This window comes from Salvelinus fontinalis, chromosome 1 (assembly GCF_029448725.1).
Source record: "Salvelinus fontinalis isolate EN_2023a chromosome 1, ASM2944872v1, whole genome shotgun sequence".
In the NCBI taxonomy this organism is placed as follows: domain Eukaryota; kingdom Metazoa; phylum Chordata; class Actinopteri; order Salmoniformes; family Salmonidae; genus Salvelinus; species Salvelinus fontinalis.
This window is the reverse complement of record NC_074665.1, coordinates 93465495-93489587: the sequence shown is the minus strand read 5'-3', so window position 1 is coordinate 93489587 and position 24093 is coordinate 93465495. Positions and strand designations below refer to the sequence as shown.

The window sequence follows — 24093 nt, the reverse complement described above, 5'->3', positions numbered from 1 at the left end:
GTTTAATGTTAAATAACAGGTTTAATGTTAAATAAAAGGTTTAATGTTAAATAACATGTTTAATGTTAAATATAAGGTTTAATGTTAAAACAGGTTTAATGTTAAAACAGGTTTAATGTTAAAACAGGTTTAATGTTAAATGACAGGTTTAATGTTCTCCACTTAGAAAGTAGTCCTGATCATATAGACCTAGGTCTAAACTAACCTCTTATACATTGGTAAGTCATGTCTTTCTACACAATGCCACAACTAATTTCACCAATCTGGGAGGTCAACTCCCTGAAGTATTCAGTCATTGAGCTGTGTATTCAGTCATTGAGCTGTGTATTCAGTCATTGAGCTGTGTATTCAGTCATTAAGCTGTGTATTCAGTCATTGAGCTGTGTATTCCATAGAATCAGTACATTCTCTGGTCCAAACCTCTTTATAAACAGAACCAGAGACATGTTACATCACTCAGTACATTCTCTGGTCCAAACCTCTTTATAAACAGAACCAGAGACATGTTACATCACTCAGTACATTCTCTGGTCCAAACCTCTTTATAAACAGAACCAGAGACATGTTACATCACTCAGTACATTCTCTGGTCCAAACCTCTTTATAAACAGAACCAGAGACATGTTACATCACTCAGTACATTCTCTGGTCCAAACCTCTTTATAAACAGAACCAGAGACATGTTACATCACTCAGTACATTCTCTGGTCCAAACCTCTTTATAAACAGAACCAGAGACATGTTACATCACTCAGTACATTCTCTGGTCCAAACCTCTTTATAAACAGAACCAGAGACATGTTACATCACTCAGTACATTCTCTGGTCCAAACCTCTTTATAAACAGAACCAGAGACATGTTACATCACTCAGTACATTCTCTGGTCCAAACCTCTTTATAAACAGAACCAGAGACATGTTACATCACTCAGTACATTCTCTGGTCCAAACCTCTTTATAAACAGAACCAGAGACATGTTACATCACTCAGTACATTCTCTGGTCCAAACCTCTTTATAAACAGAACCAGAGACATGTTACATCACTCAGTACATTCTCTGGTCCAGTCATTATTATTATTATTCTATGAAACACTCTGGCATGTGGGTAGTTTGACCTTGATAGTGATAGAGGCTGCTCTGACCTTGATAGTTATAGAGGCGGCTCTAACCTTGATAGTGATAGAGGCTGCTCTGACCTTGATAGTGATAGAGGCTGCTCTGACCTTGATAGTGATAGAGGCTGCTCTAACCTTGATAGTGATAGAGGCTGCTCTAACCTTGATAGTGATAGAGGCTGCTCTGACCTTGATAGTGATAGAGGTTGCTCTAACCTTGATAGTGATAGAGGCTGCTCTGACCTTGATAGTGATAGAGGTTGCTCTAACCTTGATAGTGATAGAGGCTGCTCTGACCTTGATAGTGATAGAGGCTGCTCTAACCTTGATAGTTATAGAGGCTGCTCTGACCTTGATAGTGACAGAGGCTGCTCTATCCTTGATAGTGATAGAGGCTGCTCTAACCTTGATAGTGATAGAGGCTGCTCTGACCTTGATAGTGATAGAGGCTGCTCTGACCTTGATAGTGATAGAGGCTGCTCTAACCTTGATAGTGATAGAGGCTGCTCTAACCTTGATAGTTATAGAGGCTGCTCTAACCTTGATAGTGATAGAGGCTGCTCTGACCTTGATAGTGATAGAGGCTGCTCTAACCTTGATAGTGATAGAGGCTGCTCTGACCTTGATAGTGATAGAGGCTGCTCTGACCTTGATAGTGATAGAGGCTGCTCTATCCTTGATAGTTATAGAGGCTGCTCTAACCTTGATAGTGATAGAGGCTGCTCTGACCTTGATAGTGATAGAGGCTGCTCTATCCTTGATAGTTATAGAGGCTGCTCTAACCTTGATAGTGATAGAGGCTGCTCTGACCTTGATAGTTATAGAGGCTGCTCTGACCTTGATAGTGACAGAGGCTGCTCTATCCTTGATAGTGATAGAGGCTGCTCTAACCTTGATAGTGACAGAGGCTGCTCTGACCTTGATAGTGATAGAGGCTGCTCTGACCTTGATAGTGATAGAGGCTGCTCTATCCTTGATAGTTATAGAGGCTGCTCTAACCTTGATAGTGATAGAGGCTGCTCTGACCTTGATAGTTATAGAGGCTGCTCTGACCTTGATAGTGACAGAGGCTGCTCTATCCTTGATAGTGACAGAGGCTGCTCTAACCTTGATAGTGACAGAGGCTGCTCTGATCTTGATAGTGATAGAGGCTGCTCTGACCTTGATAGTTATAGAGGCTGCTCTGACCTTGATAGTTATAGAGGCTGCTCTGACCTTGATAGTGATAGAGGCTGCTCTTTGACCTTTTGATCTGGGTCAACTAGTAAAAGTCCAGTAAACAATGGAACACATTATAATAGATAGTTGTTTTTCCTACTGAAGTAGTTGGATGCACTGACTGTACATTTCTCCTAAATGCATACAATTATTTAGTAAAGGAAACCCCACCTGTCCTTAATAAAAATATATTTGTTTTGACCTTTACCAATATAATGGAATTGAGTTATTACATGTATTTAATGTTTGGCGGGTTTTGTTTCTTACAATTTCTAGCATCTTGAATTAGACTGTCTCAAAAAGAGGGAGGCATTTCAAAATATCAGAATGAATTGCTGCTGACTGCATTGATTCAATTAATTAGTCTGGCGGCTGTTGGGGAGAAGGCTGTTTATGCTGCCAGACAGTGGTTTCTACCAGCCCAGTCGTGTCCAGTCCAGCAGTGGGTTAAGGGACCAGACCAAGCAGACTGATCAGACAGCGCTCCATAATAAGTCTTCCCTAAGCTGGACCAGTTGACTTTGTGCTCAACTTCCCGGCATGGCTGACTGGTTCTCTATAGTGGTGGGTGGCTGAACCGGGATGAGCGGGGCTGGCTGACTGACTGACTTACTGGCTGGCTGTGGACTGCATTGTATAGAGAAAAGAGCTGATAAACCACATGACAATAGGACTTGTGCAGAACAGCTTCCAGACAGGGAGGCCAGCAGGGACGGTCCAAACCAGCTGATTTTGCGCTGCTATTTTGGTCCCCCCTGCGGATCATGCTGCACAGAGTGACTAGCGCCTACAAATATGGTAAGTGAGGGAGAGATCCCCAGCTCAGCTATGTAGAGGCGCTGTCTGTGGAGACAGCTGGGGGAAGACTAGTGGTCACAGCACCGGTATTATTGTCACGGAGCTGTGAGGCTAGGAAGCTGTGAGGCTAGGGAGCTGTGAGGCTAGGGAGCTGTGAGGCTAGGTAGTGTCAGGGAGCTGTGAGGCTAGGGAGCTGTGAGGCTAGGGAGCTGTGAGGCTAGGGAGCTGTGAGGCTAGGGAGCTGTGAGGCTAGGGAGCTGTGAGGCTAGGTAGTGTCAGGGAGCTGTGAGGCTAGGGAGCTGTGAGGCTAGGGAGCTGTGAGGCTAGGTAGTGTCAGGGAGCTGTGAGGCTAGGGAGCTGTGAAGCTAGGGAGCTGTGAGGCTAGGGAGCTGTGAAGCTAGGGAGCTGTGAGGCTAGGGAGCTGTGAGGCTAGGGAGCTGTGAAGCTAGGGAGCTGTGAGGCTAGGGAGCTGTGAGGCTAGGGAGCTGTGAGGCTAGGGAGTTGTGAGGCTAGGGAGCTGTGAAGCTAGGGAGCTGTGAGGCCAGGGAGCTGTGAGGCCAGGGAGCTGTGAGGCTAGGGAGCTGTGAGGCTAGGGAGCTGTGAAGCTAGGGAGCTGTGAGGCTAGGGAGCTGTGAGGCTAGGGAGCTGTGAAGCTAGCACCTGTGAGGCTAGGGAGCTGTGAAGCGAGGTAGTGTCAGGGAGCTGTGAGGCTAGGGAGCTGTGAGGCTAGGGAGCTGTGAAGCTAGGTAGTGTCAGGGAGCTGTAAGGCTAGGTAGTGTCAGGGAGCTGTGAAGCTAGGGAGCTGTGAGGCTAGGTAGTGTCAGGGAGGTGTGTGGCTAGGTAGTGTCAGGTGGCTGTGAGGCTAGGTAGTGTCAGGGAGCTGTGAGGCTAGGTAGTGTCAGGGAGCTGTGAGGCTAGGTAGTGTCAGGGAGCTGTGAGGCTAGGTAGTGTCAGGGAGGTGTGAGGCTAGGTAGTGTCAGGGAGGTGTGAGGCTAGGTAGTGTCAGGGAGCTGTGAAGCTAGGTAGTGTCAGGGAGGTGTGTGGCTAGGTAGTGTCAGGGAGCTGTGAAGCTAGGTAGTGTAGGGGAGGTGTGTGGCTAGGTAGTGTCAGGGAGGTGTGAGGCTAGGTAGTGTCAGGGAGCTGTGAGGCTAGGTAGTGTCAGGGAGCTGTGAAGCTAGGTAGTGTCAGGGAGGTGTGTGGCTAGGTAGTGTCAGGGAGCTGTAAGGCTAGGTAGTGTCAGGGAGCTGTGAGGCTAGGTAGTGTCAGGGAGGTGTGAGGCTAGGTAGTGTCAGGGAGCTGTGAGGCTAGGTAGTGTCAGGTTAAGACCAGTGTTAGCAGGCTAGGTAGTGTCAGGTAGAGACCAGTGTTAGCAGGCTAGGTAGTGTCAGGTAGAGACCAGTGTTAGCAGGCTAGGTAGTGTCAGGTAGAGACCAGTGTTAGCAGGCTAGGTAGTGTTAGGTAGAGACCAGTGTTAGCAGGCTAGGTAGTGTCAGGTAGATACCAGTGTTAGCAGGCTAGGTAGTGTCAGGTTAAGACCAGTGTTAGCAGGCTAGGTAGTGTCAGGTTGAGACCAGTGTTAGCAGGCTAGGTAGTGTCAGGTTAAGACCAGTGTTAGCAGGCTAGGTAGTGTCAGGTTAAGACCAGTGTTAGCAGGCTAGGTAGTGTTAGGTAGAGACCAGTGTTAGCAGGCTAGGTAGTATCAGGTTAAGACCAGTGTTAGCAGGCTAGGTAGTGTCAGGTAGAGACCAGTGTTAGCAGGCTAGGTAGTATCAGGTAGAGACCAGTGTTAGCAGGCTAGGTAGTATCAGGTAGAGACCAGTGTTAGCAGGCTAGGTAGTGTCAGGTAGAGACCAGTGTTAGCAGGCTAGGTAGTGGCAGGTTAAGACCAGTGTTAGCAGGCTAGGTAGTGTCAGGTTAAGACCAGTGTTAGCAGGCTAGGTAGTGTCAGGTTGAGACCAGTGTTAGCAGGCTAGGTAGTGTCAGGTTGAGACCAGTGTTAGCAGGCTAGGTAGTGGCAGGTTAAGACCAGTGTTAGCAGGCTAGGTAGTGTCAGGTAGAGACCAGTGTTAGCAGGCTAGGTAGTATCAGGTAGAGACCAGTGTTAGCAGGCTAGGTAGTGTTAGGTAGAGACCAGTGTTAGCAGGCTAGGCAGTATCAGGTTAAGACCCGTGTTAGCAGGCTAGGTAGTGGCAGGTTAAGACCAGTGTTAGCAGGCTAGGTAGTGTCAGGTAGAGACCAGTGTTAGCAGGCTAGGTAGTGTCAGGTTAAGACCAGTGTTAGCAGGCTAGGTAGTGTCAGCTAGAGACCAGTGTTAGCAGGCTAGGTAGTATCAGGTAGAGACCAGTGTTAGCAGGCTAGGTAGTGTCAGGTAGAGACCAGTGTTAGCAGGCTAGGTAGTGTCAGGTAGAGACCAGTGTTAGCAGGCTAGGTAGTGTCAGGTTGAGACCAGTGTTAGCAGGCTAGGTAGTGTCAGGAAGAGACCAGTGTTTGCAGGCTAGGTAGTGTCAGGTTAAGACCAGTGTTAGCAGGCTAGGTAGTGTCAGGTTAAGACCAGTGTTAGCAGGCTAGGTAGTGTCAGGTAGAGACCAGTGTTAGCAGGCTAGGTAGTGTCAGGTAGAGACCAGTGTTAGCAGGCTAGGTAGTATCAGGTAGAGACCAGTGTTAGCAGGCTAGGTAGTATCAGGTAGAGACCAGTGTTAGCAGGCTAGGTAGTATCAGGTTAGACCAGTGTTAGCAGGCTAGGTAGTGTCAGGTTAAGACCAGTGTTAGCAGGCTAGGTAGTGGCAGGTTAAGACCAGTGTTAGCAGGCTAGGCAGTATCAGGTAGAGACCAGTGTTAGCAGGCTAGGTAGTATCAGGTAGAGACCAGTGTTAGCAGGCTAGGTAGTATCAGGTAGAGACCAGTGTTAGCAGGCTAGGTAGTGTCAGGTAGAGACCAGTGTTAGCAGGCTAGGCAGTTCCATTGCTGTAGTATCAGGTAGAGACCAGTGTTAGCAGGCTAGGCAGTTCCATTGCTGTAGTATCAGGTAGAGACCAGTGTTAGCAGGCTAGGTAGTATCAGGTAGAGACCAGTGTTAGCAGGCTAGGCAGTTCCATTGCTGTAGTATCAGGTAGAGACCAGTGTTAGCAGGCTAGGCAGTATCAGGTAGAGACCAGTGTTAGCAGGCTAGGCAGTTCCATTGCTGTAGTATCAGGTAGAGACCAGTGTTAGCAGGCTAGGCAGTTCCATTGCTGTAGTATCAGGTTAGACCAGTGTTAGCAGGCTAGGTAGTACCAGGTAGAGACCAGTGTTAGCAGGCTAGGTAGTGTCAGGTAGAGACCAGTGTTAGCAGGCTAGGTAGTGTCAGGTAGAGACCAGTGTTAGCAGGCTAGGTAGTATCAGGTAGAGACCAGTGTTAGCAGGCTAGGTAGTATCAGGTAGAGACCAGTGTTAGCAGGCTAGGTAGTATCAGGTTAGACCAGTGTTAGCAGGCTAGGTAGTGTCAGGTAGAGACCAGTGTTAGCAGGCTAGGTAGTGTCAGGTAGAGACCAGTGTTAGCAGGCTAGGTAGTATCAGGTAGAGACCAGTGTTAGCAGGCTAGGTAGTGTCAGGTAGAGACCAGTGTTAGCAGGCTAGGCAGTTCCATTGCTGTAGTATCAGGTAGAGACCAGTGTTAGCAGGCTAGGCAGTTCCATTGCTGTAGTATCAGGTAGAGACCAGTGTTAGCAGGCTAGGTAGTTCCATTGCTGTAGTATCAGGTAGAGACCAGTGTTAGCAGGCTAGGTAGTATCAGGTAGAGACCAGTGTTAGCAGGCTAGGTAGTTCCATTGCTGTAGTATCAGGTAGAGACCAGTGTTAGCAGGCTAGGTAGTTCCATTGCTGTAGTATCAGGTAGAGACCAGTGTTAGCAGGCTAGGTAGTTCCATTGCTGTAGTATCAGGTAGAGACCAGTGTTAGCAGGCTAGGTAGTATCAGGTAGAGACCAGTGTTAGCAGGCTAGGTAGTTCCATTGCTGTAGTATCAGGTAGAGACCAGTGTTAGCAGGCTAGGTAGTGTCAGGTAGAGACCAGTATTAGCAGGCTAGGTAGTTCCATTGCTGTAGTATCAGGTAGAGACCAGTGTTAGCAGGCTAGGCAGTATCAGGTAGAGACCAGTGTTAGCAGGCTAGGTAGTGTCAGGTAGAGACCAGTGTTAGCAGGCTAGGTAGTGTCAGGTAGAGACCAGTGTTAGCAGGCTAGGTAGTTCCATTGCTGTAGTATCAGGTAGAGACCAGTGTTAGCAGGCTAGGTAGTATCAGGTAGAGACCAGTGTTAGCAGGCTAGGCAGTTCCATTGCTGTAGTGTCAGGTAGAGACCAGTGTTAGCAGGCTAGGTAGTTCCATTGCTGTAGTATCAGGTTAGACCAGTGTTAGCAGGCTAGGTAGTATCAGGTAGAGACCAGTGTTAGCAGGCTAGGTAGTTCCATTGCTGTAGTATCAGGTTAGACCAGTGTTAGCAGGCTAGGTAGTTCCATTGCTGTAGTATCAGGTTAGACCAGTGTTAGCAGGCTAGGTAGTGTCAGGTTAAGACCAGTGTTAGCAGGCTAGGTAGTACCAGGTAGAGACCAGTGTTAGCAGGCTAGGTAGTATCAGGTAGAGACCAGTGTTAGCAGGCTAGGTAGTACCAGGTAGAGACCAGTGTTAGCAGGCTAGGTAGTGTCAGGTAGAGACCAGTGTTAGCAGGCTAGGTAGTGTTAGGTAGAGACCAGTGTTAGCAGGCTAGGCAGTTCCATTGCTGTAGTATCAGGTTAGACCAGTGTTAGCAGGCTAGGTAGTGTCAGGTAGAGACCAGTGTTAGCAGGCTAGGTAGTGTCAGGTTAGACCAGTGTTAGCAGGCTAGGTAGTGTCAGGTAGAGACCAGTGTTAGCAGGCTAGGTAGTGTCAGGTTAGACCAGTGTTAGCAGGCTAGGTAGTGTCAGGTTAGACCAGTGTTAGCAGGCTAGGTAGTGTCAGGTAGAGACCAGTGTTAGCAGGCTAGGTAGTGTCAGGTTAGACCAGTGTTAGCAGGCTAGGTAGTATCAGGTAGAGACCAGTGTTAGCAGGCTAGGTAGTGTCAGGTTAGACCAGTGTTAGCAGGCTAGGTAGTATCAGGTAGAGACCAGTGTTAGCAGGCTAGGTAGTGTCAGGTTAGACCAGTGTTAGCAGGCTAGGTAGTGTCAGGTAGAGACCAGTGTTAGCAGGCTAGGTAGTGTCAGGTTAGACCAGTGTTAGCAGGCTAGGTAGTATCAGGTAGAGACCAGTGTTAGCAGGCTAGGCAGTTCCATTGCTGTAGTATCAGGTTAGACCAGTGTTAGCAGGCTAGGTAGTGTCAGGTAGAGACCAGTGTTAGCAGGCTAGGTAGTATCAGGTAGAGACCAGTGTTAGCAGGCTAGGCAGTTCCATTGCTGTAGTATCAGGTTAGACCAGTGTTAGCAGGCTAGGCAGTTCCATTGCTGTAGTATCAGGTTAGACCAGTGTTAGCAGGCTAGGTAGTGTCAGGTAGAGACCAGTGTTAGCAGGCTAGGTAGTGTCAGGTAGAGACCAGTGTTAGCAGGCTAGGTAGTTCCATTGCTTTAGTATCAGGTAGAGACCAGTGTTAGCAGGCTAGGCAGTTCCATTGCTTTAGTGTCCTGTGCTCCGGAACTGGTCTTGTTTCTTCAGGTATTTTTAGCTCTGATATAATGTCTCTCTGCTTGGCCCAATCCCTGAATGTCTCTCTGCTTGGCCCAATCCCTGCGCTGCTAATTGACGACTCCGGTGTCACTCTCAAACAGGGAACATGGCAGTGGAGGAGGGAGCAGAGTTGCTAGAAGCAGTAAGTGTTGACATTAAATGACTTTGTACTCTTTGAATCTCTGCATCACTACTCTTTAGTTTGGACTGTAGGAATGTGTGGTGACATTGGCTGGTGTTGTGCTGTGACTTACGGCTGGGAGATGGACCAGTGTCGGGGTAATGGATGTTACAGTGTTTACGGGACAGAGGACAAGCATGCTGCAGCATAGTGACGCATTGTGTGGCAGGGGCTTAGATTTCAGGACCCCGGAATGACTCAGAAATAAGGGAAAAGACTGTTTTATATTAGTTTGTTACTGTGGGGGAGATGACTGAAGTACATATGAACATTAACAGGGATGTTACTGTAGTAGATATTAACATTAACAGGGATGTTACTGTAGTAGATATTAACAGGGATGTTACTGTAGTAGATATTAACAGGGATGTTACTGTAGTAGATATTAACAGGGATGTTACTGTAGTAGATATTAACAGGGATGTTACTGTAGTAGATATTAACAGGGATGTTACTGTAGTAGATATTAACAGGGATGTTACTGTAGTAGATATTAACAGGGATGTTACTGTAGTAGATATTAACAGGGATGTTACTGTAGTAGATATTAACAGGGATGTTACTGTAGTAGATATTAACAGGGATGTTACTGTAGTAGATATGAACATTAACAGGGATGTTACTGTAGTAGATATTAACAGGGATGTTACTGTAGTAGATATTAACAGGGATGTTACTGTAGTAGATATTAACAGGGATGTTACTGTAGTAGATATTAACAGGGATGTTATTGTAGTAGATATTAACAGGGATGTTACTGTAGTAGATATTAACAGGGATGTTACTGTAGTAGATATTAACAGGGATGTTACTGTAGTAGATATTAACAGGGATGTTACTGTAGTAGATATTAACATTAACAGGGATGTTACTGTAGTAGATATTAACAGGGATGTTACTGTAGTAGATATTAACAGGGATGTTACTGTAGTAGATATTAACATTAACAGGGATGTTACTGTAGTAGATATTAACAGGGATGTTACTGTAGTAGACATTAACAGGGATGTTACTGTAGTAGATATTAACAGGGATGTTACTGTAGTAGATATTAACAGGGATGTTACTGTAGTAGATATTAACAGGGATGTTACTGTAGTAGATATTAACAGGGATGTTACTGTAGTAGATATTAACAGGGATGTTACTGTAGTAGATATTAACAGGGATGTTACTGTAGTAGATATTAACAGGGATGTTACTGTAGTAGATATTAACAGGGATGTTACTGTAGTAGATATTAACAGGGATGTTATTGTAGTAGATATTAACAGGGATGTTACTGTAGTAGATATTAACAGGGATGTTACTGTAGTAGATATTAACAGGGATGTTACTGTAGTAGATATTAACAGGGATGTTATTGTAGTAGATATTAACAGGGATGTTACTGTAGTAGATATTAACAGGGATGTTACTGTAGTAGATATGAACAGGGATGTTACTGTAGTAGATATTAACAGGGATGTTACTGTAGTAGATATTAACAGGGATGTTACTGTAGTAGATATTAACAGGGATGTTACTGTAGTAGATATTAACAGGGATGTTACTGTAGTAGATATTAACAGGGATGTTACTGTAGTAGATATTAACAGGGATGTTACTGTAGTAGATATTAACAGGGATGTTACTGTAGTAGATATTAACAGGGATGTTACTGTAGTAGATATTAACAGGGATGTTACTGTAGTAGATATTAACAGGGATGTTACTGTAGTAGATATTAACAGGGATGTTACTGTAGTAGATATTAACAGGGATGTTACTGTAGTAGATATGAACAGGGATGTTACTGTAGTAGATATTAACAGGGATGTTACTGTAGTAGACATTAACAGGGATGTTACTGTAGTAGATATTAACAGGGATGTTACTGTAGTAGATATTAATATTAACAGGGATGTTACTGTAGTAGATAGTAACAGGGATGTTACTGTAGTAGATATTAACAGGGATGTTACTGTAGTAGATATTAACAGGGATGTTACTGTAGTAGATATTAACAGGGATGTTACTGTAGTAGATATTAACAGGGATGTTACTGTAGTAGATATTAACAGGGATGTTACTGTAGTAGATATTAACAGGGATGTTACTGTAGTAGATATTAACAGGGATGTTACTGTAGTAGATATTAACAGGGATGTTACTGTAGTAGATATTAACAGGGATGTTACTGTAGTAGATATTAACAGGGATGTTACTGTAGTAGATATGAACAGGGATGTTACTGTAGTAGATATGAACAGGGATGTTACTGTAGTAGATATTAACAGGGATGTTACTGTAGTAGATATTAACAGGGATGTTACTGTAGTAGATATTAACAGGGATGTTACTGTAGTAGATATTAACAGGGATGTTACTGTAGTAGATATTAACAGGGATGTTACTGTAGTAGATATTAACAGGGATGTTACTGTAGTAGATATTAACAGGGATGTTACTGTAGTAGATATTAACAGGGATGTTACTGTAGTAGATATTAACAGGGATGTTACTGTAGTAGATATTAACAGGGATGTTACTGTAGTAGATATTAACAGGGATGTTACTGTAGTAGATATTAACAGGGATGTTACTGTAGTAGATATTAACAGGGATGTTACTGTAGTAGATATGAACAGGGATGTTACTGTAGTAGATAATAACAGGGATGTTACTGTTGTAGATGTTAACAGGGATGTTACTGTAGTAGATATGAACAGGGATGTTACTGTAGTAGATATTAACAGGGATGTTACTGTAGTAGACATTAACAGGGATGTTACTGTAGTAGATATTAACAGGGATGTTACTGTAGTAGATATTAACAGGGATGTTACTGTAGTAGATATTAACAGGGATGTTACTGTAGTAGATATTAACATTAACAGGGATGTTACTGTAGTAGATATTAACAGGGATGTTACTGTAGTAGATATTAACATTAACAGGGATGTTACTGTAGTAGATATTAACATTAACAGGGATGTTACTGTAGTAGACATTAACAGGGATGTTACTGTAGTAGATATTAACAGGGATGTTACTGTAATAGATATTAACAGGGATGTTACTGTAGTAGATATTAACAGGGATGTTACTGTAGTAGATATTAACATTAACAGGGATGTTACTGTAGTAGATATTAACAGGGATGTTACTGTAGTAGATATTAACAGGGATGTTACTGTAGTAGATATTAACAGGGATGTTACTGTAGTAGATATTAACAGGGATGTTACTGTAGTAGATATTAACAGGGATGTTACTGTAGTAGATATTAACAGGGATGTTACTGTAATAGATATTAACAGGGATGTTACTGTAGTAGATATTAACAGGGATGTTACTGTAGTAGATATTAACATTAACAGGGATGTTACTGTAGTAGATATTAACAGGGATGTTACTGTAGTAGATATTAACATTAACAGGGATGTTACTGTAGTAGATATTAACAGGGATGTTACTGTAGTAGATATTAACAGGGATGTTACTGTAGTAGATATTAACAGGGATGTTACTGTAGTAGATATTAACAGGGATGTTATTGTAGTAGATATTAACAGGGATGTTACTGTAGTAGATATTAACAGGGATGTTACTGTAGTAGATATTAACAGGGATGTTACTGTAGTAGATATTAACAGGGATGTTACTGTAGTAGATATTAACAGGGATGTTACTGTAGTAGATATTAACAGGGATGTTACTGTAGTAGATATTAACAGGGATGTTACTGTAGTAGATATTAACAGGGATGTTACTGTAGTAGATATTAACAGGGATGTTACTGTAGTAGATATTAACAGGGATGTTACTGTAGTAGATATTAACAGGGATGTTATTGTAGTAGATATTAACAGGGATGTTACTGTAGTAGATATTAACAGGGATGTTACTACTGTAGTAGATATTAACAGGGATGTTACTGTAGTAGATATTAACAGGGATGTTACTGTAGTAGATATTAACAGGGATGTTACTGTAGTAGATATTAACAGGGATGTTACTGTAGTAGATATGAACAGGGATGTTACTGTAGTAGATATTAACAGGGATGTTACTGTAGTAGATATTAACAGGGATGTTACTGTAGTAGATATTAACAGGGATGTTACTGTAGTAGATATTAACAGGGATGTTACTGTAGTAGACATTAACAGGGATGTTACTGTAGTAGATATTAACAGGGATGTTACTGTAGTAGATATTAACATTAACAGGGATGTTACTGTAGTAGATATTAACAGGGATGTTACTGTAGTAGATATTAACAGGGATGTTACTGTAGTAGACATTAACAGGGATGTTACTGTAGTAGATATTAACAGGGATGTTATTGTAGTAGATATTAACAGGGATGTTACTGTAGTAGATATTAACAGGGATGTTATTGTAGTAGATATTAACAGGGATGTTACTGTAGTAGAAATTAACAGGGATGTTACTGTAGTAGATATTAACAGGGATGTTACTGTAGTAGACATTAACAGGGATGTTACTGTAGTAGATATTAACAGGGATGTTATTGTAGTAGATATTAACAGGAATGTTACTGTAGTAGATATTAACAGGGATGTTATTGTAGTAGATATTAACAGGGATGTTACTGTAGTAGATATTAACAGGGATGTTACTGTAGTAGACATTAACAGGGATGTTACTGTAGTAGATATTAACAGGGATGTTATTGTAGTAGATATTAACAGGGATGTTACTGTAGTAGATATTAACAGGGATGTTATTGTAGTAGATATTAACAGGGATGTTACTGTAGTAGATATGAACAGGGATGTTACTGTAGTAGATATTAACAGGGATGTTACTGTAGTAGATATTAACAGGGATGTTACTGTAGTAGATATTAACAGGGATGTTACTGTAGTAGATATTAACAGGGATGTTACTGTAGTAGATATTAACAGGGATGTTACTGTAGTAGATATTAACATTAACAGGGATGTTACTGTAGTAGATATTAACAGGGATGTTACTGTAGTAGATATGAACAGGGATGTTACTGTAGTAGATATTAACAGGGATGTTACTGTAGTAGATATTAACAGGGATGTTACTGTAGTAGATATTAACAGGGATGTTACTGTAGTAGATATTAACAGGGATGTTACTGTAGTAGATATTAACAGGGATGTTACTGTAGTAGATATTAACAGGGATGTTACTGTAGTAGATATGAACATTAACAGGGATGTTACTGTAGTAGATATGAACAGGGATGTTACTGTAGTAGATATTAACAGGGATGTTACTGTAGTAGATATGAACAGGGATGTTACTGTAGTAGATATTAACAGGGATGTTACTGTAGTAGATATTAACAGGGATGTTACTGTAGTAGATATTAACAGGGATGTTACTGTAGTAGATATTAACAGGGATGTTACTGTAGTAGATATTAACAGAGATGTTACTGTAGTAGATATTAACAGGGATGTTATTGTAGTAGATATTAACAGGGATGTTACTGTAGTAGATATTAACAGGGATGTTACTGTAGTAGATATTAACAGGGATGTTATTGTAGTAGATATTAACAGGGATGTTACTGTAGTAGATATTAACAGGGATGTTACTGTAGTAGACATTAACAGGGATGTTACTGTAGTAGATATTAACAGGGATGTTATTGTAGTAGATATTAACAGGGATGTTACTGTAGTAGATATTAACAGGGATGTTACTGTAGTAGATATGAACAGGGATGTTACTGTAGTAGATATTAACAGGGATGTTACTGTAGTAGATATTAACATTAACAGGGATGTTACTGTAGTAGATATTAACAGGGATGTTACTGTAGTAGATATTAACAGGGATGTTACTGTAGTAGACATTAACAGGGATGTTACTGTAGTAGATATTAACAGGGATGTTATTGTAGTAGATATTAACAGGGATGTTATTGTAGTAGATATTAACAGGGATGTTACTGTAGTAGATATTAACAGGGATGTTACTGTAGTAGATATTAACAGGGATGTTACTGTAGTAGACATTAACAGGGATGTTACTGTAGTAGATATTAACAGGGATGTTACTGTATTAGATATTAACAGGGATGTTACTGTAGTAGATATTAACAGGGATGTTACTGTAGTAGATATTAACAGGGATGTTACTGTAGTAGATATTAACAGGGATGTTACTGTAGTAGATATTAACAGGGATGTTACTGTAGTAGATATTAACAGGGATGTTACTGTAGTAGATATTAACAGGGATGTTACTGTAGTAGATATGAACAGGGATGTTACTGTAGTAGATATTAACAGGGATGTTACTGTAGTAGATATTAACAGGGATGTTACTGTAGTAGATATTAACAGGGATGTTACTGTAGTAGATATTAACAGGGATGTTACTGTAGTAGATATTAACAGGGATGTTACTGTAGTAGATATTAACAGGGATGTTACTGTAGTAGATATTAACAGGGATGTTACTGTAGTAGATATTAACAGGGATGTTACTGTAGTAGATATTAACAGGGATGTTACTGTAGTAGATATTAACAGGGATGTTTAATGAAGGCACCTGATCTTGACCACTGCTACTGCTACCGCTGTGTGGTGACAGAGAGACTGTGGTGACAGAGAGACTATGAGGACAGAGGGTCTGTGGGAACAGAGACACTATGAGGACAGAGACATTTTGGGGACAGAGAAACTATGAGGACAGAGAGACAGCTTGGACTGTGAGGAGAGATACACTATGATGACAGATACATTGACACTGGGGGGACAGAGACACAGTGAGGACAGAGAAACAGTGAGTACAGAGAGACAGAGACACTGTGGGGACAGAGAGACAGATAGGACTGTGAGGACAGATAAACTATGAGGACAGAGAGACAGAGACACTGTGGGGACAGAGACACAGTGAGGACAGAGAGACAGATAGGACTGTGAGGACAGAGACATAGTGAGGACAGAGAGGACTGTGAAGACAGACACTTGTGGGAAAGAGGGACTGTGAGGAAAGCGTCACGGTGAGGACAGATAGGGACTGTGATGAAAGATGGACTATGAGTACAGAGAGGGACTGTGATGACATATGGGGACTGTGGGGACTATATGATGCTATCCACGTTGAGGTCGGATGTATATCACCTGACTACAGTGGGAGGGAGATTGGAGAGAGGTGTATATCACCTGACTACAGTGGGAGGGAGATTGGAGAGAGGTGTATATCACCTGACTACAGTGGGAGGGAGATTGGAGAGAGGTGTATATCACCTGACTACAGTGGGAGGGAGATTGGAGAGAGGTGTATATCACCTGACTACAGTGGGAGGGAGATTGGAGAGAGGTGTATATCACCTGACTACAGTGGGAGGGAGATTGGAGAGAGGTGTATATCACCTGACTACAGTGGGAGGGAGATTGGAGAGAGGTGTATATCACCTGACTACAGTGGGAGGGAGATTGGAGAGAGGTGTATATCACCTGACTACAGTGGGAGGGAGATTGGAGAGAGGAGTATATCACCTGACTACAGTGGGAGGGAGATTGGAGAGAGGTGTATATCACCTGACTACAGTGGGAGGGAGATTGGAGAGAGGTGTATATCACCTGACTACAGTGGGAGGGAGATTGGAGAGAGGTGTATATCACCTGACTACAGTGGGAGGGAGATTGGAGAGAGGTGTATATCACCTGACTACAGTGGGAGGGAGATTGGAGAGAGGTGTATATCACCTGACTACAGTGGGAGGGAGATTGGAGAGAGGTGTATATCACCTGACTACAGTGGGAGGGAGATTGGAGAGAGGTGTATATCACCTGGTAGTTAGGATTAGGGTAGTTCCTGGTAGTTAGGGTTAGGATAGTTCCTGGTAGTTAGGGTTAGGGTAGTTCCTGGTAGTTAGGGTTAGGGTAGTTCCTGGTAGTTAGGTTTGGGTAGTTCCTCGTCATTAGGGTTAGGGTAGTTCCTGGTAGTTAGGGTTAGGGTAGTTCCTGGTAGTTAGGGTTAGGGTAGTTCCTGGTCATTAGGGTTAGGGTAGATCCTGGTAGTTAGGGTTAGGGTAGTTCCTGGTAGTTAGGGTTAGGGTCGTTCCTGGTATTTAGGGTTAGGGTAGTTCCTGGTAGTTATGTTTAGTGTAGTTCCTGGTAGTTATGGTTAGGGTGGTTCCTGGTAGTTATGGTTAGGGTAGTTCCTGGTAGTTAGGGTTAGGGTGGTTCCTGGTAGTTATGGTTAGGGTAGTTCCTGGTAGTTAGGGTTAGGATGGTTCCTGGTAGTTAGGGTAGTTCCTGGTAGTTCCTGGTAGTTATGTTTAGTGTAGTTCCTGGTAGCTAGGGTTAGGGGGGTTCCTGGTAGTTAGGGTTAGGGTAGTTCCTGGTAGATCCTGGTAGTTAGGGTAGTTCCTGGTAGATCCTGATAGTTAGGGTTAGGATGGTTCCTGGTAGTTCCTGGTAGTTAGGGTGGTTCCTGGTGATCCTGGTAGTTAGTGTTAGGGTAATTCCTGGTAGTTAGGGACAGGGTAGTTCCTGGTAGTTAGGGTTAGGGTGGTTCCTGGTAGTTTCTGGTAGTTAGGGTTAGGGTGGTTCCTGGTAGTTCCTGGTAGTTAGGGTTAGGGTGGTTCCTGGTAGTTCCTGGTAGTTAGGGTTAGGGTGGTTCCTGGTAGTTCCTGGTAGTTAGGGTTAGGGTGGTTCCTGGTAGTTCCTGGTAGTTAGGGTTAGGGTAGTTCTCCACCTCCCAGTCTGATGGCTGATGTCTCTGTTGATATGCTAACCATCTACTGTATGGTATGATAACATGCTTTATGTGGTCTGATCTCATTACCTTCTAGCTACCCGCTGAAACGTTAGGGTCCATGCTTTATGTGGTCTGATCTCATTACCCTCTAGCTACCTGCTGAAACGTTAGGGTCCATGCTTTATGTGGTCTGATCTCATTACCCTCTAGCTACCTGCTGAAACGTTAGGGTCCATGCTTTATGTGGTCTGATCTCATTACCTTCTAGCTACCCGCTGAAACGTTAGGGTCCATGCTTTATGTGGTCTGATCTCATTATTCTCTAGCTACTCGCTGAAACGTTAGGATACATGCTTTATGTGGTCTGATCTCATTACCTTCTAGCTACCCGCTGAAACGTTAGGGTCCATGCTTTATGTGGTCTCATCTCATTACCCTCTAGCTACCCGCTGAAACGTTAGGGTCCATGCCTTATGTGGTCTGATCTCATTACCCTCTAGCTACCTGCTGAAACGTTAGGGTCCATGCTTTATGTGGTCTGATCTCATTACCCTCTAGCTACCTGCTGAAACGTTAGGGTCCATGCTTTATGTGGTCTGATCTCATTACCTTCTGCATACCCGCTGAAACGTTAGGGTCCATGCTTTATGTGGTCTGATCTCATTATTCTCTAGCTACCTGCTGAAACGTTAGGGTCCATGCTTTATGTGGTCTGATCTCTTTATTCTCTAGCTACCTGCTGAAACGTTATGGTCCATGCTTTATGTGGTCTGATCTCATTATTCTCTAGCTACCCGCTGAAACGTTATGGTCCATGCTTTATGTGGTCTGATCTCATTATTCTCTAGCTACCCGCTGAAACGTTAGGGTCCATGCTTTATGTGGTCTGATCTCATTACCCTCTAGCTACCTGCTGAAACGTTAGGGTCCATGCTTTATGTGGTCTGATCTCATTATTCTCTAGCTACCTGCTGAAACGTTAGGGTCCATGCTTTATGTGGTCTGATCTCATTACCTTCTAGCTACCTGCTGAAACGTTAGGGTCCATGCTTTATGTGGTCTGATCTCATTATTCTCTAGCTACTCGCTGAAACGTTAGCGTCCATGCTTATTGTGGTCTGATCTCATTATTCTCTAGCTACTCGCTGAAACGTTAGGGTCCATGCTTTATGTGATCTGATCTCATTATTCTCTAGCTACCTGCTGAAACGTTAGGGTCCATGCTTTATGTGGTCTGATCTCATTATTCTCTAGCTACTCGCTGAAACGTTAGGGTCCATGCTTTATGTGGTCTGATCTCATTACCTTCTAGCTACCCGCTGAAACGTTAGGGTCCATGCTTTATGTGGTCTGATCTCATTACCTTCTAGCTACCCGCTGAAACGTTAGGGTCCATGCTTTATGTGGTCTGATCTCATTACCTTCTAGCTAAATGCTGAAACGTTAGGGTCCATGCTTTATGTGGTCTGATCTCATTACCTTCTAGCTACCTGCTGAAATGTTAGGGCCCATGCTTTATGTGGTCTGATCTCATTATCTTCTAGCTACCCGCTGAAACGTTAGGGTCCATGCTTTATGTGGTCTGATCTCATTATTCTCTAGCTACCTGCTGAAATGTTAAGGTCCATGCTTTATGTGGTCTGATCTCATTATTCTCTAGCTACCTGCTGAAACGTTAGGGTCCATGCTTTATGTGGTCTGATCTCATTATTCTCTAGCTACCTGCTGAAACGTTAGGGCCCATGCTTTATGTGGTCTGATCTCATTACCTTCTAGCTACCTGCTGAAACGTTAGGGCTCATGCTTTATGTGGTCTGATCTCATTATTCTCTAGCTACCTGCTGAAACGTTAGGGCCCATGCTTTATGTGGTCTGATCTCATTATTCTCTAGCTACCCGCTGAAACGTTAGGGTCCATGCTTTATGAGGTCTGATCTCATTACCTTCTAGCTACCTGCTGAAACGTTAGGGTCCATGCTTTATGTGGTCTGATCTCATTATTCTCTAGCTACCCGCTGAAACATTAGGGACCATGCTTTATGTGGTCTGATCTCATTATTCTCTAGCTACCCGCTGAAACGTTAGGGTCCATGCTTTATGTGGTCTAAACTCATTACCCTCTAGCTACCTGCTGAAACGTTAGGGTCCATGCTTTATGTGGTCTGATCTCATTACCTTCTACATACCCGCTGAAACGTTAGGGTCCATGCTTTATGTGGTCTGATCTCATTATTCTCTAGCTACCTGCTGAAACGTTAGGGTCCATGCTTTATGTGGTCTGATCTCTTTATTCTCTAGCTACCTGCTGAAACGTTATGGTCCATGCTTTATGTGGTCTGATCTCATTATTCTCTAGCTACCTGCTGAAACGTTAGGGTCCATGCTTTATGTGGTCTGATCTCATTACCCTCTAGCTACCTGCTGAAACGTTAGGGTCCATGCTTTATGTGGTCTGATCTCATTACCTTCTACATACCCGCTGAAACGTTAGGGTCCATGCTTTATGTGGTCTGATCTCATTATTCTCTAGCTACCTGCTGAAACGTTAGGGTCCATGCTTTATGTGGTCTGATCTCATTATTCTCTAGCTACCTGCTGAAACGTTATGGTCCATGCTTTATGTGGTCTGATCTCATTATTCTCTAGCTACCCGCTGAAACGTTAGGGTCCATGCTTTATGTGGTCTGATTTCATTATTCTCTAGCTACCCGCTGAAACGTTAGGGTCCATGCTTTATGTGGTCTGATCTCATTACCCTCTAGCTACCTGCTGAAACGTTAGGGTCCATGCTTTATGTGGTCTGATCTCATTATTCTCTAGCTACCTGCTGAAACGTTAGGGTCCATGCTTTATGTGGTCTGATCTCATTACCTTCTAGCTACCTGCTGAAACGTTAGGATACATGCTTTATGTGGTCTGATCTCATTACCCTCTAGCTACCTGCTGAAACGTTAGGGCCCATGCTTTATGTGGTCTGATCTCATTACCCTCTAGCTACCTGCTGAAACGTTAGGGCCCATGCTTTATGTGGTCTCATCTCATTACCTTCTAGCTACCTGCTGAAACGTTATGGCCCATGCTTTATGTGGTCTGATCTCATTACCTTCTAGCTACCTGCTGAAACGTTAGGATCCATGCTTTATGTGGTCTGATCTCATTATTCTCTAGCTACCTGCTGAAACGTTAGGGTCCATGCTTTATGTGGTCTGATCTCTAGCTACCTGCTGAATAACATGGCTATATACAGGAAGTACCAGTATTGAGTCAATGTGCAGGGGTACCTGGTAATAACATGGCTATATACAGGAAGTACCAGTACCTAGTCAATGTGCAGGGGTACCAGGTAATAACATGGCTATATACAGGAAGTACCATTATTCAGTCAATGTGCAGTGGTACCAGGTAATAACATGGCTATATACAGGAAGTACCAGTGTTGAGTCAATGTGCAGGGGTACCAGGTAATAACATGGCTATATACATGGGGTACCAGGTAATAACATGGCTATTTAGAGGAAGTTCCAGGTAATAACATGGCTATATACAGGAAGTTCCAGGTAATAACCTGGCTATATACATGACATACCAGGTAATAACATGGCTATATACAGGACGTACCAGGTAATAACATGGCTATATACAGGGAGTACCAGGTAATACCATTGCAATATACAGGAAGTACCAGGTAATAACATGGCTATATAAAGGGAGTACCAGGTAATAACATGTCTATATACAGGAAGTACCAGGTAATAACATGGCTATATACAGGAAGTACCAGGTAATAACATGGCTATATACAGGGAGTACCAGGTAATAACATGGCTATATACAGGGAGTACCAGGTAATAACATGGCTATATACAGGGAGTACCAGGTAATAACACGGCTATATACAGGGAGTACCAGGTAATAACATGGTTATATACAGGGAGTACCAGGTAATAACATGGCTATATACAGGGAGTACCAGGTAATAACATGGCTATATACAGGAAGTACCAGGTAATAACACGGCTATATACAGGAAGTACCAGGTAATAACATGGCTATATACAGGGAGTACCAGGTAATAACATGGCTATATACAGGGAGTACCAGGTAATAACATGGCTATATACAGGGAGTACCAGGTAATAACAGCTATATACAGGGAGTACCAGGTAATAACATGGCTATATACAGGGAGTACCAGGTAATAACATGGCTATATACAGGAAGTACCAGGTAATAACACGGCTATATACAGGGAGTACCAGGTAATAACATGGCTATATACAGGGAGTACCATGTAATACCATGGCTATATACATGAAGTACCAGTATTGAGTCAATGTGCAGGGGTACCAGGTGTGTGTGTGTGTGTGTGTGTGTGCATATCCGAGTGTAAAACAATATGATAAAGAAATCAATAGTAAAGGAGTCCAGGAAGCCATTTGATGAGCTGTTTGGGTGTAGAAGCTGTTCAGCAGTCTGATGGTTTGGGGGTAGAAGCTGTTCATCAGTCTAATGGCTTGGGGATAGAAGCTGTTCAGCAGTCTAATGGCTTGGGGGTAGAAGCTGTTCAGCAGTCTGATGGCTTGGGGGTAGAAGCTGTTCAGCAGTCTAATGGCTTGGGGGTAGAAGCTGTTCAGGAGTCTCATGGCTTGGGGGTAGAAGCTGTTCAGCAGTCTGTTGACTTGGGGGTAGAAGCTGTTCAGCAGTCTGATGGCTTGGGGGTAGAAGCTGTTCAGCAGTCTAATGGCTTGGGGGTAGAAGCTGTTCAGCAGTCTGATGGCTTGGGGGTAGAAGCTGTTCAGCAGTCTGATGGTTTGGGGGTAGAAGCTGTTCAGCAGTCTAATGAGTTGGAGGTATAAGCTGTTCAGCAGTCTGATGGTTTGGGGGTAGAAGCTGTTCAGCAGTCTGATGGTTTGGGGGTATAAGCTGTTCAGCAGTCTAATGGCTTGGGGGTAGAAGCTGTTCAGCAGTCTGATGGTTTGGGGGTATAAGCTGTTCAGCAGTCTGATGGCTTGGGGGTAGAAGCTGTTCAGCAGTCTAATGAGTTGGAGGTAGAAGCTGTTCAGCAGTCTGATGGTTTGGGGGTAGAAGCTGTTCAGCAGTATAATGGCTTGGGGTTATAAGCTGTTCAGCAGTCTAATGGCTTGAGGGTAGAAGCTGTTCAGCAGTCTAATGGCTTGGGGGTAGAAGCTGTTCAGCAGTCTGATGGTTTGGGGGTAGAAGCTGTTCAGCAGTCTGATGGCTTGGGGGTAGAAGCTGTTCAGGAGTCTGATGGCTTGGGGGTAGAAGCTGTTCAGCAGTCTGATGGTTTGGGGGTAGAAGCTGTTCAGCAGTCTAATGAGTTGGAGGTAGAAGCTGTTCAGCAGTCTGATGGTTTGGGGGTAGAAGCTGTTCAGCAGTCTGATGGTTTGGGGGTAGAAGCTGTTCAGCAGTCTGATGGTTTGGGGGTATAAGCTGTTCAGCAGTCTAATGGCTTGGGGGTAGAAGCTGTTCAGCAGTCTGATGGTTTGGGGGTATAAGCTGTTCAGCAGTCTGATGGCTTGGGGGTAGAAGCTGTTCAGCAGTCTAATGAGTTGGAGGTAGAAGCTGTTCAGCAGTCTGATGGCTTGGGGATAGAAGCTGTTCAGCAGTATAATGGCTTGGGGTTATAAGCTGTTCAGCAGTCTAATGGCTTGAGGGTAGAAGCTGTTCAGCAGTCTAATGGCTTGGGGGTAGAAGCTGTTCAGGAGTCTAATGGCTTGGGGGTAGAAGCTGTTCAGGAGTCTGATGGCTTGGGGGTAGAAGCTGTTCAGCAGTCTGATGGTTTGGGGGTAGAAGCTGTTCAGCAGTCTAATGAGTTGGAGGTAGAAGCTGTTCAGCAGTCTGATGGTTTGGGGGTAGAAGCTGTTCAGCAGTCTGATGGTTTGGGGGTAGAAGCTGTTCAGCAGTCTGATGGTTTGGGGGTAGAAGCTGTTCAGCAGTCTTATGGCTTGGGGGTATAAGCTGTTCAGCAGTCTGATGGTTTGGGGGTATAAGCTGTTCAGCAGTCTAATGGCTTGGGGTTATAAGCTGTTCAGCAGTCTAATGGCTTGAGGGTAGAAGCTGTTCAGCAGTCTAATGGCTTGGGGGTAGAAGCTGTTCAGCAGTCTAATGGCTTGGGGGTAGAAGCTGTTCAGCAGTCTAATGGCTTGGGGGTAGAAGCTGTTCAGCAGTCTAATGGCTTGGGGGTAGAAGCTGTTCAGCAGTCTAATGGCTTGGGGGTAGAAGCTGTTCAGGAGTCTAATGGCTTGGGGGTAGAAGCTGTTCAGGAGTCTGATGGCTTGGAGGTAGAAGCTGTTCAGCAGTCTAATGGCTTGGGGGTAGAAGCTGTTCAGCAGGCTGATGGCTTGGGGGTAGAAGCTGTTCAGCAGTCTGATGGCTTGGGGGTAG

The 24093-nt window shown here is 43.6% G+C and overlaps 1 protein-coding gene across 50 annotated transcripts in view; it reads left to right on the top strand.

Annotated features, from left to right (window-relative positions):
- Positions 1-24093, top strand: part of ank3b (ankyrin 3b) — a 483498-nt gene that overhangs the window by 139306 nt on the left and 320099 nt on the right. The window contains exon 1 of one of the 50 annotated variants that reach the window (XM_055936218.1): positions 8804-8943. The exons of the other annotated variants lie outside the window; for them this stretch is intronic. Within the exon in view, the coding sequence (XP_055792193.1) occupies positions 8908-8943 (36 nt within the window). The 5' untranslated portion in view covers positions 8804-8907. Of the gene's footprint in view, positions 1-8803; positions 8944-24093 lie in introns of those variants that run through there. 50 annotated transcript variants of the gene reach the window in all.